Source organism: Vombatus ursinus, unplaced genomic scaffold, assembly GCF_900497805.2.
Source record: "Vombatus ursinus unplaced genomic scaffold, bare-nosed wombat genome assembly UNPS02014779.1, whole genome shotgun sequence".
NCBI classification, from domain to species: Eukaryota; Metazoa; Chordata; class Mammalia; order Diprotodontia; family Vombatidae; genus Vombatus; species Vombatus ursinus.
In genome coordinates, this window is record NW_020954557.1 from 37,130,737 (window position 1) to 37,147,004 (window position 16,268).

General features: G+C 41.6%; 1 protein-coding gene across 1 annotated transcript; it reads right to left on the reverse strand.

The window, feature by feature from the left end:
• Nucleotides 1–456: 456 nt before the first annotated feature.
• Nucleotides 457–15,700, reverse strand: PLEKHA3 (pleckstrin homology domain containing A3). Its single transcript, XM_027866058.1, has 4 exons — nucleotides 15,584–15,700; nucleotides 8,929–9,045; nucleotides 1,863–2,018; nucleotides 457–647 (listed from the first exon to the last, which is right to left on the reverse strand). The coding sequence occupies exons 1-4, from the start codon at nucleotides 15,621–15,623 to the stop codon at nucleotides 457–459; spliced, it is 504 nt and encodes a 167-aa protein (XP_027721859.1). The 5' UTR covers nucleotides 15,624–15,700.
• Between the last annotated feature and the right edge of the window lie 568 nt (nucleotides 15,701–16,268).

A 16,268-nucleotide genomic window follows, 5' to 3' on the forward strand; every position in this document is an offset into this window, starting at 1 on the left:
GGGGGGGGAAATATAAAAGTGTATTAAAGTCATTTTCAGAAATATTCTCAGAAACCACACAGAAAAATATTTTTTACCCAAATTATCAGATCAGCTATGTGAACAAATTTGATTTCACCACAGAAACATGGATCTCCATGGATCCTGCTTTGCTTTGGCTATGGAAGTACAGTCTAGAACAATGTTTCCAATGTGGGAGTCCACAGTTATTGTATGACATCAACATACCACACCTTGTCATTCTGCTCTCCATTTAGCTCCAATGAAATATACAACATAAACACAACTGCCATCATGTAAGGAACATGCATGACTTTTTTAAACTTAATTAAAAAGGATTGCCAACAGGGAATGAGTACCCAACAGGGATGAGAACCAGGGGATTAGATGACTGTTTAGACATCCTGCTACTCTGCTGTAGATTTGACCCAGAATTTCTTATTGGAAGGATCTCACCTACAAGGTGACTCCAAATATGATCAGACCTGCATAGAACATTACACTCAATACCTCTACACTGGGGGATGAATGACTGTCATCATGATGGACGAATTCTTGTATGGTATGAACTTGCTGCATTAAGAGGTCACAGTAGAGGCGAAGTTCAGACATTTTGGTTTTCAAAGATTCATTGGTTTCACTTATTTCTGAAAGAAAAAGGCATATACGTTAGCCTGAACCATTTTAACATTCTTGTTAATATTCTTTAGGAAACATAATGATACAGTATCATAAAAATGACACTAGGCATTAATACTACAGCAAAAGGATTTTGAGATGCTGGAAATCGGGTACAGAGGGGAACTATTCCCTGGTGATCTTTAAATGCAAAAGAGACAATCAATTGTCTGGAATACAATTTAGGCAAAGCACCTCCAAAAGGCAGGAGAATGAACTATGAGAATGGCGGATGTGTCCCTTGAGATATTTTACAATGGCACTCTCGGAAACCCACTCAAGTCCTCACAACTTCTACATTCAATAGTCTCCTTCATTTTGACAGGCCATGCAAGCCCATCACCCATCTACAACTTCTGCTTCTCACCTGCTAGTACCTCCTAACCCAGAAGCAGAGTATAAGAAGGAGAAGATATTTAGGGAAATATGGGAGGCATGCATCCAGCCAGGCTGGATGAAGCTGCTCCAGAATCACTGGGCAGGGCCAAAATAGAGAGGGAGCCAGAAGCAGCTGCTGGTTGGGCTTCCCTTCCCTTGCAGCAGCCCTCAGCAGACATGATCAGAACAGGTTTTGTGGAATCTGCCAATCTGATCTAACCTAAATCCCTCCTGATGAAATTCAAGCCCATTTCCTCATGTTCTACCCTCAGTGAAAACAGAGAACAGTGACTAATCACCAATGTCTGTAGAATTAATTAGTCCTTTACCATTTCCAAAAGCCATTAATAATTTATCCCTTGGCTGTCTCCTTGCCAGAGTTTTAAGAAACAACTTACAAATGGATTTAAAAGACTTCAAGAATCTGGGATTTCATTGGTGGGGGTGATGTTCCTTCCCCCTATAGGGGTTCTCTCCATACCTTGGCAGTTTTCATGAATGGCCATGGCCAAAATAAAAATTCATCCCTGTGGAAGGCAGCCTTCAGACAATGGTCCTCTCTGCACTTATTTAGACTCAGAGTTTGCCCCTGAGATAACATTTGAAATTTTCTAACTTAGCAGAACCTTCCAGTGGTTAAACTCCCCCCCGTCTTTGCACCCCTCACCCCCACGGCGGGTACACCCTACAAGAACCTAGCCATCACCAGGCCACAAGACTCAATTCTCTTGGGGGAGGTGGGGGAATAGACAGACAGACACAGACAAAGAGATAAATAGATAAAAGTCGTATTTATCTTTTGATACCTTTTTCCTTTTTTGCTCTAGTGTCAGTCAAACAAGCTTTCGCACTGCCCAGAGCGACTAGCCACCTCTGCCTCTCGGCGGCATTCACAGCTTTCATGTAGAAATGCTGCTCTCCTGGAATGATTAATTCCATTCTTGTATTGTCTGCCGGGTGGACTGTGAATGAGAACAAGAAACATTGGGAGCTGAAATAAATGAGAATGCAGTGGTGCCTCTGGGAACAAACTGATTCAGGTGGCACAAAGCTCTTGCAAGAAGACAGGGAAGAAGAACAGAGGAAGTCTCCCCACCACATCCTGGTCACCCTTCAGCCAGCCAGGACCAGGGCCAGGCTGGCCAAGCTGAGGTGACAGCAGGAGAGTACTGAGAAAAATGAACCAAGAGGAAAGAGGAGGATGAGGAAGAAGCATTCTTGACCTATCCTGCACCACCCCTTCTTCCCTCTAGCCTCCTTAGCTTCATTTACTCATTTTCTAGATCCGGCCCCTAAGAATTAGCCAACAATAATAATAAAAGTCAAGTTGACAACTGACATTTATAGAGCGTTGTTAGGTTTAGCAAGTGTTCTGCCTGTATTATTATCTCATTTGGTATTCCTGGGCTAGTTTAATGGATCTGTGATCTCACTGAAGGGATAAGGTGGGGCAGGGCTCATCTCATGTATACATACCTTAGGATCACAGATCTATAGCTGGAAAGGATCTCAGAAACCAACTACTTCAATTTACAGATGAGGAAACTGAAGCCTGGGGAGATTAAAAAGTGAATGCCCAAGGTCATTTAGGTACTAAGCATCAGAGGCAAGATTTGAATCCACAACTTATGACTCCATAGTCAGTTCCCTTTCCACTGTGCATGCCTTCTTATCCTATGGAGCTCTTGTCCACATCTTCCACAAAGGGTCTAACCAACAGGCTGGAGCCCTGCCTCTTGACACTACATGGATCAGTTGATGCAACACACAGCTATCTGTTGGTTTACCCTCCTTGGCATGATATGAGTGGCCTATCTCTTTTTGCATGCATCCCTTTGATGATACCTTTTACACTGCTTTAAGCATGCAATTATCATCCTTATCGCGCTAAAGTCTATTTACACCCAGAATGCATCCCTCCACTGCACTCTGGCAGTCATCTTCTCATATTCCACCAGCTGCACTCCTCTGCCTTCTCTATCATGCCCCCTGGAGACTCATCATTGGGAAAACTCATCATCTTGCAACATTAAGTTAGCTTTGTTACTCACACCAAATCAGTACCCTTTGCCCTTCTGACTAGAAGGCAGGGTGCTAAGCTCCAAAACCTCCATATAAGGAGGGCCCGGGCCAGCTCTTCATTTCCCACCCAGATGCACTTTCCTTTGGATTTCTCCACCATGTTTTTCATCCTCCTTTTGAGTGTTGTCTTACCCCCATTAGATTGTGAGCTCCTTGAGGGCAGGCACCGTCTTTCCTTTTTGTATTTGTATCCCCAGAGCTTAGCACTGTGCCTGGCACACAGTAAGTGCTTAACAAATGTTTACTAACTGATTGTAACTCTGATTCCTCAGAGATTATAGCATTCCATGATTTATAGATACATAGTATCACCCAAAACATTGCAGTGAAAAGGAAAAGATCTGTTTCAAGGAGAAACCTGGAGTCATTGAAACCAATATGCAGTTTCCAAGTGCAATACAGCCCCACATCTTTTCTTCCTATTCAATCCTGGGCCCAGTGGATCATATAGCTATAGGATTTGTCCAAAGATATACGTACTGATGGGACCAGCTCTGAGCTGTCCATCTAACCGAATATCACACTCTGACAGTGGGCATCAATCAATCCACTTGGTTTCCCTTATATAGATAGTGACTTTTCATCTCATTTAGGAAATTCTACAATATTCCAAAGCTTGACACAGTCAGCACAAAGTCACTCAGAAACAGAAGAATCTGGATGGACTCACCATCCATTGGTAAATAAATACTACAGTTTTTATTATCCCCACGTTACAAATAAGCAAGTCAGAAAGGTTAAATGGAATCAAAGGATTTGGGTTCAAATCCTGACTCTGCCACTTACAATTCATGTAACCCTGGGGAATTCATTTTACCTCAGTTTCCTCTTCCATAAAATGAGGGTGTTTGGATTAGATGATCTTTAATGTCTCTGAGTGCTAAATCTATGATTCTAACATCAGAAATGAGATTCAAGCCCAGGACTTGCCTAACTCCAAATTCAGTATTCTTTCCCCTAGGCCACACGGCCTTTCTTAAAATCCTTCCCAGGGTCACTGCATGCAAATGGCCTTAATACCTTGACTGGAAAACTGAGGTTATGTGTCTCACATGCTACTCAGGCAACAAGTATTTCTTCTCTGCTGTGTGCCCAGCATTGCATTAACTTTAGGGTCAGGTACAAAAACTAACAAAAACAAAACATGTTCTGCCTTCAAAGCACGTTAACCATGTGGTTTTAAGAAAGAAAACTGTAAACTCATGAAACCATTATTTAAAATTTTAGGTGGAATATGTACTGTGAGAAGGAAGAAAGAAGAATGAATCCAAAAGGTCAGAAAAGGCTTGGTGGAGGGGGCCAGACTTGAGCTGCCTTGTTATGATTGTATCTATTGCAGTGACTCCAGAGTAAATACGACTTTATCATTCTTAAAGAAGGTCAGGCACATCCATCGATTGATAAGCATTTATTAAGGGCCTCCTATATGCCAGGCACTGGGGATACAAAAACAAAACAATCTCTGCCCTCCAAGAGTTGATATTCTATCAGGGAAACAACATGTACACATACTGGCTGTCCTCTAGGCCTGAAATTCTGTCCCATCTCATTTCTATCTCCTGGCTTCCTTGACTTCTTTCAGGTCCCAGCTAAGATGATGATGATGATGATGAACAGCCAGAATTTGTATACAGCTTTAAGGTAGCACTTTACATATGTTAACTAATTAGAGCCTCACAACAACCCTGGGAGATAGGTGCTATTACTATGCCCAGAGACACCAAGAGGTTAAGTGACCTGCCTGGGATCAGCTAGCATCTTAGGCAGGATTTGAACCCAATCTTCCTGCATCTAAATCCTGAGCTCAAAAATCCCACCTTCTGCAAGAAGCCTTTCTTAATTCCCACTAGAGCTTTCCCTCTGAGATTATGGCCAAATTTATCTTCTATGTATCTTGTTTGTACATAGTTGTTTGGAAGTTTGTCTCCCCCATTAAACTGTGAGCTCTTTGAGAGCATGGCCTGTTTTTCCTTTTTATTTGAATCCCCAACACTTGGCACAGGGCCTGGCACAAGTAAGCACTTAATATGTGCCTGGATCCACATCCATAGAAAGAACTATAGAGTCTGAATGCATATAGAAGCATACTATTTGTTCTCCATTTCTTTTGTTGTTTTGTTTTGTTTCTTTTTTCTCATGGTTCCTCTCATTGGTTCTAATTTTTCTTTACATCATGACAAATGTAAAAATATGCTTAAATATGAATGTATAAGTAGAGCCTATATATGATTGCATGCTGTGTTGGGGGCAGAGGCGTAGGACGGGGAGAAAATTTAAAACTCAAAATCTTATAGAAGCGAATGTTGAAAACTAAAAATAAATTGTTTGATAAAAAAATAAGTGTCTACAGATCTGATTCAACATATATGTAAATAAAAAATATATGCAAAACAGATATTAGGTATTGGGAGAGGGGGGGAAAGGGTGGAGAGGGAGAAGAGTAGGAAGAGGGAGAAGCATCAGCCTGGAGATTAGAAAAGTCCTCGTGTAGAAGGTGGCATCTGGACTGATCTTTGAAGGCTATTAGTAGCTTTAGGAGATCAAGAAAAGGGAGGAGTGATTCCAGGCATTGGTAGCAGCTGGGGCAGAAATAGAGATCAGGTATCTTGTATGAGGAACAGAAAGTGTGTGTGCCATTGTAATGAAACTAAAGATCCTTAGGGTACATTCTGGTTTCTAGAGTTTCAGTCATGAGCTTTAAACTCAACTCTACATCCTAAAATTCCAAGAGAAGCCCATGTATACATTTATGGCACTGGAGAACAAGCTAAAACCTGTCTCATAGGCTAACAGTTATATTCCATATTGATTTCCCAGCACATGGTACAATTAAGGTAACAGAGATTTTTTTTAATAAGATTATTTAACAAGGTTTTTTACAAGATTCAAAGTAGAATGTACACCCCTAGCAAGAATAGCACTTCTTTTTGAAATGCTTCTTTTAAAGATACCCTCAGCGTATAATCGTTTGAGCATCCTCAATGGTAACAAGTTTATCTCTTTGGTACCGTTTGTGACACAAAGACACGATGTGAATACATGCTGTGGGGAAAATGGCACCGATAGACTTGCTTGATGCAGGATTGCCACAAACCTTCAATTTGTAATGCAATATCTATGAAGTACAATAAAACAAAGGATGCCTGTAATCATGGTGTATTAGAAAAAGCACTTGACTCCAGTCAAGAGGGTTTGAATTTCAACTTTGCTACTTAATCTATCCATGTGTGACTTGGACAAGTCATTTAACTCTTTAGGCCTGGGCTTCTTCATCTGTAAAATGGGAGAATTCCACTAACTAATCTCCGAGGTCCCTAGTTCTAGTTCCAAATTTATGATGCTCCATACAAATCCATGAAAATCCAAATCCAAAAAGTTCTGTTCTAGAAGGTTGCTTCTGTACTTTATAATTTTAGATACCACCCTTTAAAGGATTAACTTTGGTGCATGCAAGAACCTGTTCTTCTTTTCTTCCTTCCACCTATCCTGCCAACACTCCTGCAAATCAAACAGTCTACTTTTCTCCAACACCTCCACAGTCACTACTATGAATATACTTACCCAATCACACAGGGAACAGAACAGGCATACTCACTCCAAGCATTTTATTAGTTACTTTGTACTTACCAGAGGCACTTAGGTGGTGAAGTGAATAGAGCCCTAGGTTTTTTTAAGTCAGGAAGATCTAAGTTCAAATCTGCCCTCAGACAGGTACTGACTGAGCAAGTCACTTAACCTCTGTCTGCCTCAGTTTCCTCATCTGTGAAATGGTGGCAATTATAGCACCTATCTCCCGAGGTTGTTGTGAGTGTCCAATGAAATAACATTAATAAAGCATTTAGTGCAGTGCCTGACACATACTGTATTTAATAAATGCTTGTTTCCTTTCTTATTTCGTCTTACCCAGCGCCTGCTACCAATAATTTCACATGACACGGTCCATTCTACCTCTAAAACTTACTACCCCTGTGATCATGAACAAGTCACGTAAACCCTCATCTGAGTTTCACTTTCCTCCTCTATAATATGGAAAGAGACAATGCCCAGAATGTATGGTTGCTGTGGGGCTCAAATGAGAAATATATACAAAGCAGTGTGCAAAACTTCTGAGTGCTCTATAAATAGAAGTTATTATTTGTATGAACAGATCCCTGATCCAATGCCTCATTGGGGCATGGAGGTACCCTAAGGCTCTCAAAGATTATTCCAGCAGGGTTCAAGCTCAGGCAGCTTCAACCACACTGGAAAGCCTTTTGAGTGCTTGCTTTCCCAGAAACAGCCTAGTTTAGTACAGAGGGGCTTATCACCTCGTACTCTGACTAGGTAGTGATGATTTCTTAAAAGAGAAACACACAAAGTGAAGCCACCTTCCACTTAGCATTGATGGTGGCAGAGCAGAGGAAAAGGGGGCGGAGGGTACTCAGAATCACACAATGTTAGATCATCTATAAATGTTAACTTAACTAGCTAAATGTACACAGGGCCTTTTAAATGGCCCCAAGCTTCTCCTTGCAACAAAAGCCCATCTTTTTGACATCAATATTCTTTTGTCTGATATTGGGAGTCACAGAACACCACACTCTTTGAAAGTTACAGGTCACTCAAAGGGCAATGGAGAGTCACAGAGTGGGTGTAGGAGGATGGAGTATACTACCAACCAAGGATTACATGAAAGACAGCAATCACATCAGAGAAATCTGTGACAGAAGGAGGAGGTGGCTTGATCACATGAGAGTGAGGGATAACTAAAAGAAAAACCCCCATTCACACTGGTACCCACTATGTCAAGAGATCACAAGATCAGAAATTTAGAGCTGGAAGGAGGGTGAGAGGTCATCAAATCCAAAGCTCTCTTTTTACATAGAAGGAAACTAAAGACCATGAGGCTAAGTGACTTATGAAAGATCAGAAGCCTCATAAGGATCTGAGGTAGAATCTGAACCCAGTTCTTCCCTAGTCCAGGTCCAGCACTCTTATCAGCTAGGCCATTTAACTGCCTCTATAAATCTACAGGAAGGCTCCATACGTTGGGTGGACTCCCTTGGAAAGATTTGAGGAAGAACAAGGAAAAGAATGCATTACAGTGATGATAAGGACATAGATGACATGCAGACTGTACCACTGGAAAGAGGACCTGATCAAGGAGATTACATATCTATCACCAATAATGCTAATCTCTTGCTGGTCTAGTTCTTTCTTCCCACTTTTCCAACAAGAATCCATTACTCTTCACAATCACTTACCTGATCTCAACCCTTCCACTCCTACACATCAAAATGAAGTGAATAATCCACACTTTTTTTTTCTCAGCATGATCAAATACATTATCTCTCTTCCAGAATGTGCACCATTCAAAAAGGTTTTTACTATTGCATTCCAAACAGTACTCAGACTCTAGCCGGCAGACCACTTCAAAACATTACTAAGGGAAATCACCCAACTCTTACAGCTCATCTTCTGAACTTTTAAGATGCCTTTTGGCAATGAAAGGCAATTTGCACAACCTGAGTGGATGTGAGAATTTTACTTTAGAGAGTCCTTCTCTGACAAGGCAACCAATTTTAGTGCAAAGATTATACCACGAATTTTGAATTTCCACTTTAGATAAGTGGAGAAACAACAAAAGCTATGTTTGAGAATGCCTTTTTGCTAGGGAAAAAATTGGTACAAGAAGACTCCCTAAATGCCACATGAATTGGATGGTTTTCTCAATTTTTTGGATACACAGAAGCCCAATTCTTCCTCCACTTGCTGACTTAAATTTTCTTCTAATTTCTGTTGTTCTCTTACCTTTAATTTCACAAACTGCCATCTTTATGCTTCCTTTGCTCCCTTTACACACATCATCCTGCGAATCATAATAGGATAATATCCCATTATCTAAAACAAACCAGCGAGGCTGCCAACCTAGAGGGAGTACAAATAGCAGAATGTTAATTGGGGGGAAGGGGTAGGAGCGGGGAAGAAAGCATTTTCACCTTGGAAAGATACTGCTGGCAATTATTTGGTTTTAAATCAACCACTTTTTTTTTTTGGCTCTGTTAACACAGTTTTACCAATTATATTTTACATGATCCAATTTTGCTTAGGTATATCCACCCATTTCCCTTTTCCCCTAGTTGAAAAGATTTCTGTGCAATCTGAGGATGAGTACGGGAATATGTTTCTAAATTTTTTTTAATAATAGTCTCCAAGTCTGTTGCTTACAGATATTTTACCTGAACAATCTGCCTTTTGTCACAGCATACCCTCTACTGTCATGTCTATACCTAAAATCCAGCAAGGTTAGGATATTCTTTTATTTTTTCATTCATTCATTCAACAAATATATTAAGCAAGCAAAGAAGACTGAGAAGAAACAGCCTGACAGGCAGAAGGAGAAACCAAGAGAAGTGTTACAAAAACTCAAGAAAGAAAATGAAGGAAGAAGGGAGGGTTCAGCAGTTTCAAAAGCTGCAGAGAGGTCAAGAAGGATGAGGACTGAGAAAAGGTCATCAGACTGAACAATTGAGAGATCCCTGGTAAGCTTCAACAGTATTTCCAGTTGAGTGATGAGGCTGGAAGCCAGACTGCAAGAGACTGAGGTGTGACAGGACAGGAAAAGGAAGCAAGAAGCATAAACATTTTTCTAGTTTGCTGCACAAAGGAAGAAATATCTACAGGGTGTCCCAAATGTCTCAGTGCAGTTTTAGGCTTTACTAGTTTAATAAGACACCCTATAGATAGTCTGGCAGAATCATAAAAACAAGTGAAAGTTTTTAAGGGAAGCAGAGACAGGGGCATTTTTATTAACAGCAGGGAAAGCGTAAATAGCTAGAGGTGACAGGGAGGGGAATACCAGAGGACTTAGAAGGAGATGGGACAAAGGGCATATGCAAAGGGGTTGGCCTTCGAAGAGCAAACAGCCATCTCTTCATGAGAGGCGAAAGTAAATGAGAGAACAGCAGCGGATAATGTAAAGGGGTTTTGAAATGTAGAATAGGGGGAAAGAGGGAACTTAAGGCAGTGAATGGCTTATTTTCTCAATAAGGTCTGTGGCAAAGTCTTCAGCTGAAAGGAAGTAAGGAGGGGGTGGTATGGGAGACTTAAAAAGAGAAAAGAAGGTTGGAAGAGCCTCGTGAGAAGTGTGAGAGCCAAGAAAAGACTGCCATTTTGCAATGAGGACCCAGCTGTAATCTGTAGTGAATCCACTCCAGGAGTTTGGGTGACTTTCTCTAGCCCTGGTTAGCAGCAAGTGAATAATAGGGGAAAAGTGGACAGAGTGTTATGGGATCCAAAATCCCAAATAAAAGACTAATGCCCTTTTCTTTCCCTGAAGCCAGATTACTAACATATTCATTCAATTGATATTTACTGAGTACCTCCAGGGTACACAGCTATACCCAGGACAGGAGGCAAAATTGCTGAAGTGAAGCATGGTTTCCCTCTGCCCCCAACTCCCACCTGTTTCCATTCCAAATGAGAAAGTTGAGGTCACTGTGTTCCTTAGATGTTCATCAAGCCCACTCTTAATCTACAGGCAGTCTGCCTGTTCCTGATCCTTGTGTGACTATTAAATCACAACATAGTTCAGATCTTTCAAGTGTCCAGCCAAAAAAAAACCCCAAAAAACCATCAATAATGTAAAAAATTGAGGAAGTTCAAATCTTAGTTAGCTTAGTTACTTATGTGCTAAATTGATAGAACTTTTCCCCCACTGAGGACCAGCCAGACACTAATTAACAAAAGGTAAGAACAAACACCACCAAACTCACTCCCAAATCTTTAGGCATGTGGTATCTCATCTCACTGACGGCTGGTACTACCAGAATAAAGAGTTGTAGATGCTACACTTTGTACCTTATAAATCGTAATAACAGCAGCAGAAAAGGCTTTTCTCAAGAGATAAGTGAGGTGGCACCAACAAGATATAATCAGATTCAGTCTCTATGTCTGATTTTGCTTAATGCTGGTGTAGTGGTTGGAATTGGGGCAGCTAGGTAGTGCAGCGGATAAAGTGTCAGGGCTAGAGTCAGGAAGACTAATCTTCCTGAGTTCAAATCAGACAATTACTAGCTATGTGACCCTGGGCAAGTCACTTAATCCTGTTTGCCTCAGTTCCTAATCTGTAAAGTGAACCAAAGAAAGAAATGGCAAACCACTCCAGTATCTTTGCCAAAACCCCTAATGGGGTCACAAAGAGTCAGATATGAAAGAAAAGTGGTTAGAATGCTGACCCTGAAGTTAGGAGAACTGGGTTCGAATCCAGCCTTGTTCCTATGCTCCCTTGGCAAGTCACTTAAACCTCTCCTGGCTCAATTCCTCATGAATAAAATGAGGGGATTCAACTATATATTGGCCTTCAAGATCCCTTCCTTCTACCTCTATAAATCTATGATCTGTTTTTACAGGGCAGAGTTCAAAAGTTAGGGGTTAGTGGTTAAATAAAATTATTAACATAAAAACAAAAAGTATCAAAATAAAACATTTTTAAGAGAAGAGAAAATGGAGATAATGACAAGATGGTAAACTCTGCCCCTGTGCCAATCAACAAGTCCATAGGGCACAAACATAATTACCTAAAAACAAACACCTCTCTGTTGTGTTTCCTCATCTATAAAATAAGGTTGAATCTGATGATCTTCAAAAGTTCCTTCCACCTCCAAATCCTATCTAATATCCTAAAAGTCATGCTCAGTGTAGCATTTTTCCAAAGTCCAGGCTATTTGCACCTCTAGCTACAACAAAGCTCATATATTTCATTGCTAGAAAGGCCATTCCTGCTCTCACATAAAATATTTGTTCATATTTTAGATAATATTCTTTTAAAAAAAATTTGGTTATCTAGTTTCCCAGAATACAGCAAACTTTAGAAAGACACAGGTGTCCTAAGAGTAGCAATAGGAAAAAAATGACTAGGTGAAACCCAGAAATGACATCAAAGTAGAAAAATTATAAAAAACAAACCACAGAAATCAAAAATGATAGTAGTTAAGAGCCATTTTAATCTAGGAACAAAGAGTTCACATCTCAATAGCTTCTTTTTTTTCTCTCTAATAGTTTCTAAAAGCAGAACTGAGCTGTAAGCCAGTACAGTAACTGACGGTCATAATGGCTGACCCAGAGACATTAAGAAAATGTTAATTTTGTGTTCAGTATATACACTACTTAAGAAATCAAGGCAGCACATAAAAAAATTTCTATTGAAATAAGAGAAAAAGCTTAAATGTACAATCTTTAGTTATCCCGAATATACTCAATGAGGCATAGTCCTATTCACAATAGTATTCTCATGCTGATACATGCATGCAGATATTAAGTGTTTAATAAATGCTTTTGGTTTGGACTGGACTGATGCATTAAAGCAATGAAAACATGTTCTTTCCTTTTCAATTTGCCTATTCAGTTTGAATAGCTATTCTCGGTGAGTCTTTGGTAGAAGCAAGTAGCAGCAAGTGCCCCAGCAAAAGAAAAGAGCAGACAACTGGGGCAATACTGAAGTAGATTCATCTCTGCCCTGAATGCATTGAAAGAACATGTGCCTTTTACTGTACTGCAAATGTGTACTATGTTACTAACGTACCAGTGCACTGTTTTATTAAAAGTACATATAGTCACCAAAGTGATTTCCTTAGACCCTACAGCAGACACAACTATGGCACTATTGAAACTCCTAACCTCTAAGTTCAGTGTATTGTGTATTCATTGTCCATTGTGCATTGTAATTGTACATTAATTGTAATTGCGACTATTAAATCACTTAACTATTTTAGGTAATATTTAATGTGACATTCCTATGAACATGCACCAGAGAGGACTATATAAATATGCAGATGGAAGAATGGATTCCCTATCTATTCAATTTTTTTAAAAGAACAATTTTTTTTCAACTCAAGGCAACTTAAAATTATTAAAACCCTATCCCATCAAAAAGCATTTACCAATATCAATATCAGCATATGAAATATTTTAATTATATACAGAATAGTCTGACGAAGGGTAACCTGAAACATTTTTTTAAAAAAAGAATCCTACTCTACCAAACATCAGATAAAGTTTCAGCAAATTTCCATGTTACGTGTTAGGATTTCACTTAAATACTTTGAAATATCTGACGAAAGCATTAAAACATTTGTGGTTTTAAAAATCAACCAACTGTGCTTGGTGCCAGATTTGACGAGAAAAATGACCAATGAGAACATACTTACTGTCAGTTACTAAATTATGTCTCATCTCAATTACAGAGTTTGCAAGGAAACTCAGCATTAAGTGGTTTCTAAAGCCTGGAGAGTATAACCAACCCTGACACTGCAGGCTCCAGCACCAGAGATAACTCAGATTACAGCTGTGCTTGGCCCTTCTGTTGCAAGGAAGGAAGCCTTTGCATTTCAACCACATAGCTACATCAAAACAGCCCAACTGTTCCATGGAGCTGTTTGGAAAATATCTGCTATTAAAAGAAACATTTCTTTTAGATGTTAATAGCTTGGCTCTTCAGGGAGAATAAAATATACAATACAAATTTAGGTATAAATCTGGCCTTTATCTTCCAATACATGGAATACGCCTATCTGATTTGGGGCAATCCTAGCTCAGTGTGGAGGTACACAGACAGGTTCAACACAAGATTAGATGCAGAGGAGTTTAGGGTGGCATAAGATTACCAAAGAACTTAATGCTTTTTTTTCCCCAGAAGGAAGAATGGATATAAAGTCAAGATTTTAAAGCCTTATCTAACCAACCTGAATAGCTTACTGAAAACTCCAACAACTGCATACTTTAAATCCATTTCATTTTAAGGTTAGTCTAGATTATCTAGAAAATTCTTTAAATATTTAGCAATCCACACACCTGCTGGTCTCCCTATGCTACTAAAGGCCATTTCTAGGCATTTATTTATTCAATTCAGTTTCATTCAGGAAAGACCCTTCCTCCCCCAACCTCTTGTTTGAAACTAATCAGTTCACTTTAGTATGTGGCCCTGATTCAAAGTCTAACTAGTTGCCAGAATTAAAAGAACAAACTAATGCCTCACTAAAAAGAGATCCTTATTCTATAGGATGCTTAAGGAAACAACTCCAAACTCAAGACTGTGGAAACCTTTAAAAACTTAAATGAGGGAGGTTTATTTGTTGTTGGGTTTTTGGGGGGGGGGGGGTTGTTTGTTTGTTTTAGAAATATTGTATTACTAAAAGTACTTCAAATGGTTTTTTTTTAAATACAAACTTAAAAGAAACATAGCAGCACAATACATCCAGACAATTCAAACATTACCAAAATGACAAAATGTCAGTCTTCCTTTGGAAGATGTTGTAGAGAAAAGGAATAACAATTAAGACAGAAGACGTAGTGGTTACCTCTCTCTCTAGGAACTTCTCTCGGGTTTACTAGGAAATGACAAAACAGAGAAGACAAATAGAAAACAGCTGGGAGAAGGTAGGCAAATAGGGGCTGACAAATGTGTTAGATAGGAGTGACAAAAGAAAAAAATAGAGGCAAGGAGGTTCTAAGCCAGAAAAGAGTACCACCTCCACTATCTTCCACACTCCCATATCCCCACCTCCACCACCACTGCCACCCTTGCCCTAGTCAAGCACAGACACACACTTTTGGGGGTACCTTGTTGCAGAAGAAGGCTGAAGTTTTTCACAGGGATCAACAATGGGGTTTGCATGATAACTGAAGGGAAGGTGAGAAGGGAACTGAGGGGTTTGGGGAAAATCAGAGCAGATTGGATTAGAGAGTTCAAGGATGAGAAGGATGGGCCCACAATTTAATCTACTTTTTCCACGGGGCTTCCAAGATTGACAGCACCTTTTCTCCTAAGAGCCCAAACACATACATATATGCCTGCTTCAAAACACCCTTTCTCCTAAGACCATACTCATCACACTCATACACACACACACATACACTTCACAACACTCTTCTCCTAACACTATATCTCATCTTACACACATACCCACACCTTTCACAGCACCCCTTCTAAAACCATATCCTGTCATACACACATACACAACACCCTTCTAATATACACACACACATACATGCTTCATCACAACACTCCTTAAGACCATATTCCAGCATACACATATGCACAACACCCATCTCCTAAACACACAGACACAGACACCCATGCACTCTTCTCCTCATCATACATACACATACATATGCTTGCTTCACCACATCCTTCTCCTAGGACCATGCTCATCACATGCACGTTACACCAACGCTCTCTTAGGAGCATACCCATCACTCACACACTCACACACACACACGCACTCGCACACTCACCTCCCCGCACCCGCACTCCCCCCCCCCCCCCCCGCGCACAGACACACACACACACACACACACACACACACACACACACACACACACACACACACACACACACACACACACACACACACACACACACACACACACACACCCTCGGCCCGTCCTGCCCCGGGCCCCTCGGCACCTGTGAGATAATTGGTCCACTTGTACAGAACCCCCTCCATCCTTCAGAACCCGGTGCCGCGCATCCTCCTCGCGGGCGCCCCAGCTCGGCCTCCTCCTCTCCGGGCGCCGCTGCTCCCGCGCCGGCGGCCCCTCCCCGGGGCCTGCGCCTTCAGCCGGGGCGGGAGCGACCGCGATCACAGTCAGCCCCTCTGGAGGGGGCTCCCCGCGCCGGGAAGGTCTGCGCGGCCCCGGCCCCGGCCCTGGCCCCGGCCCCGGCCCCGGCCTCGGCCCCGGCCCCGGACAGCAGCGGCTGGGCAGCAGCGGGGCGCCGGCCTCGTCATTCCCCGCCGGGGCTCGCGGGCTGGGGGCGAGCCGGAGCCTGAGCGTGCGCCACCCGCAGCTGCCCTCGCCCCTTCCCGGCTCCGCAGCCCACCTCCCTCCCCCCGGCCTGCCTCCTTCCCTTCTTCCTTGCCTCCCTCCCCTCGGGCTTCTCCTTTATTTTCTCTGACCCCGACACGGCTTTTACTTCCTGGATGAAAGGGGCCGGCTCCGAGAGCGAAACCCCACCCCGGCGGCGGAGCCTGGGGAAGGGAGGGGATCCCCCGGCTCTCCGTCCTCCTCTTCCCTTCCTTCTCTCCTTATTCCCCCTCCCCCTCTCCTTTTCCCTCTCCCCTTTCTCCTCACCTTCTCTTCTTCCCTCCTCC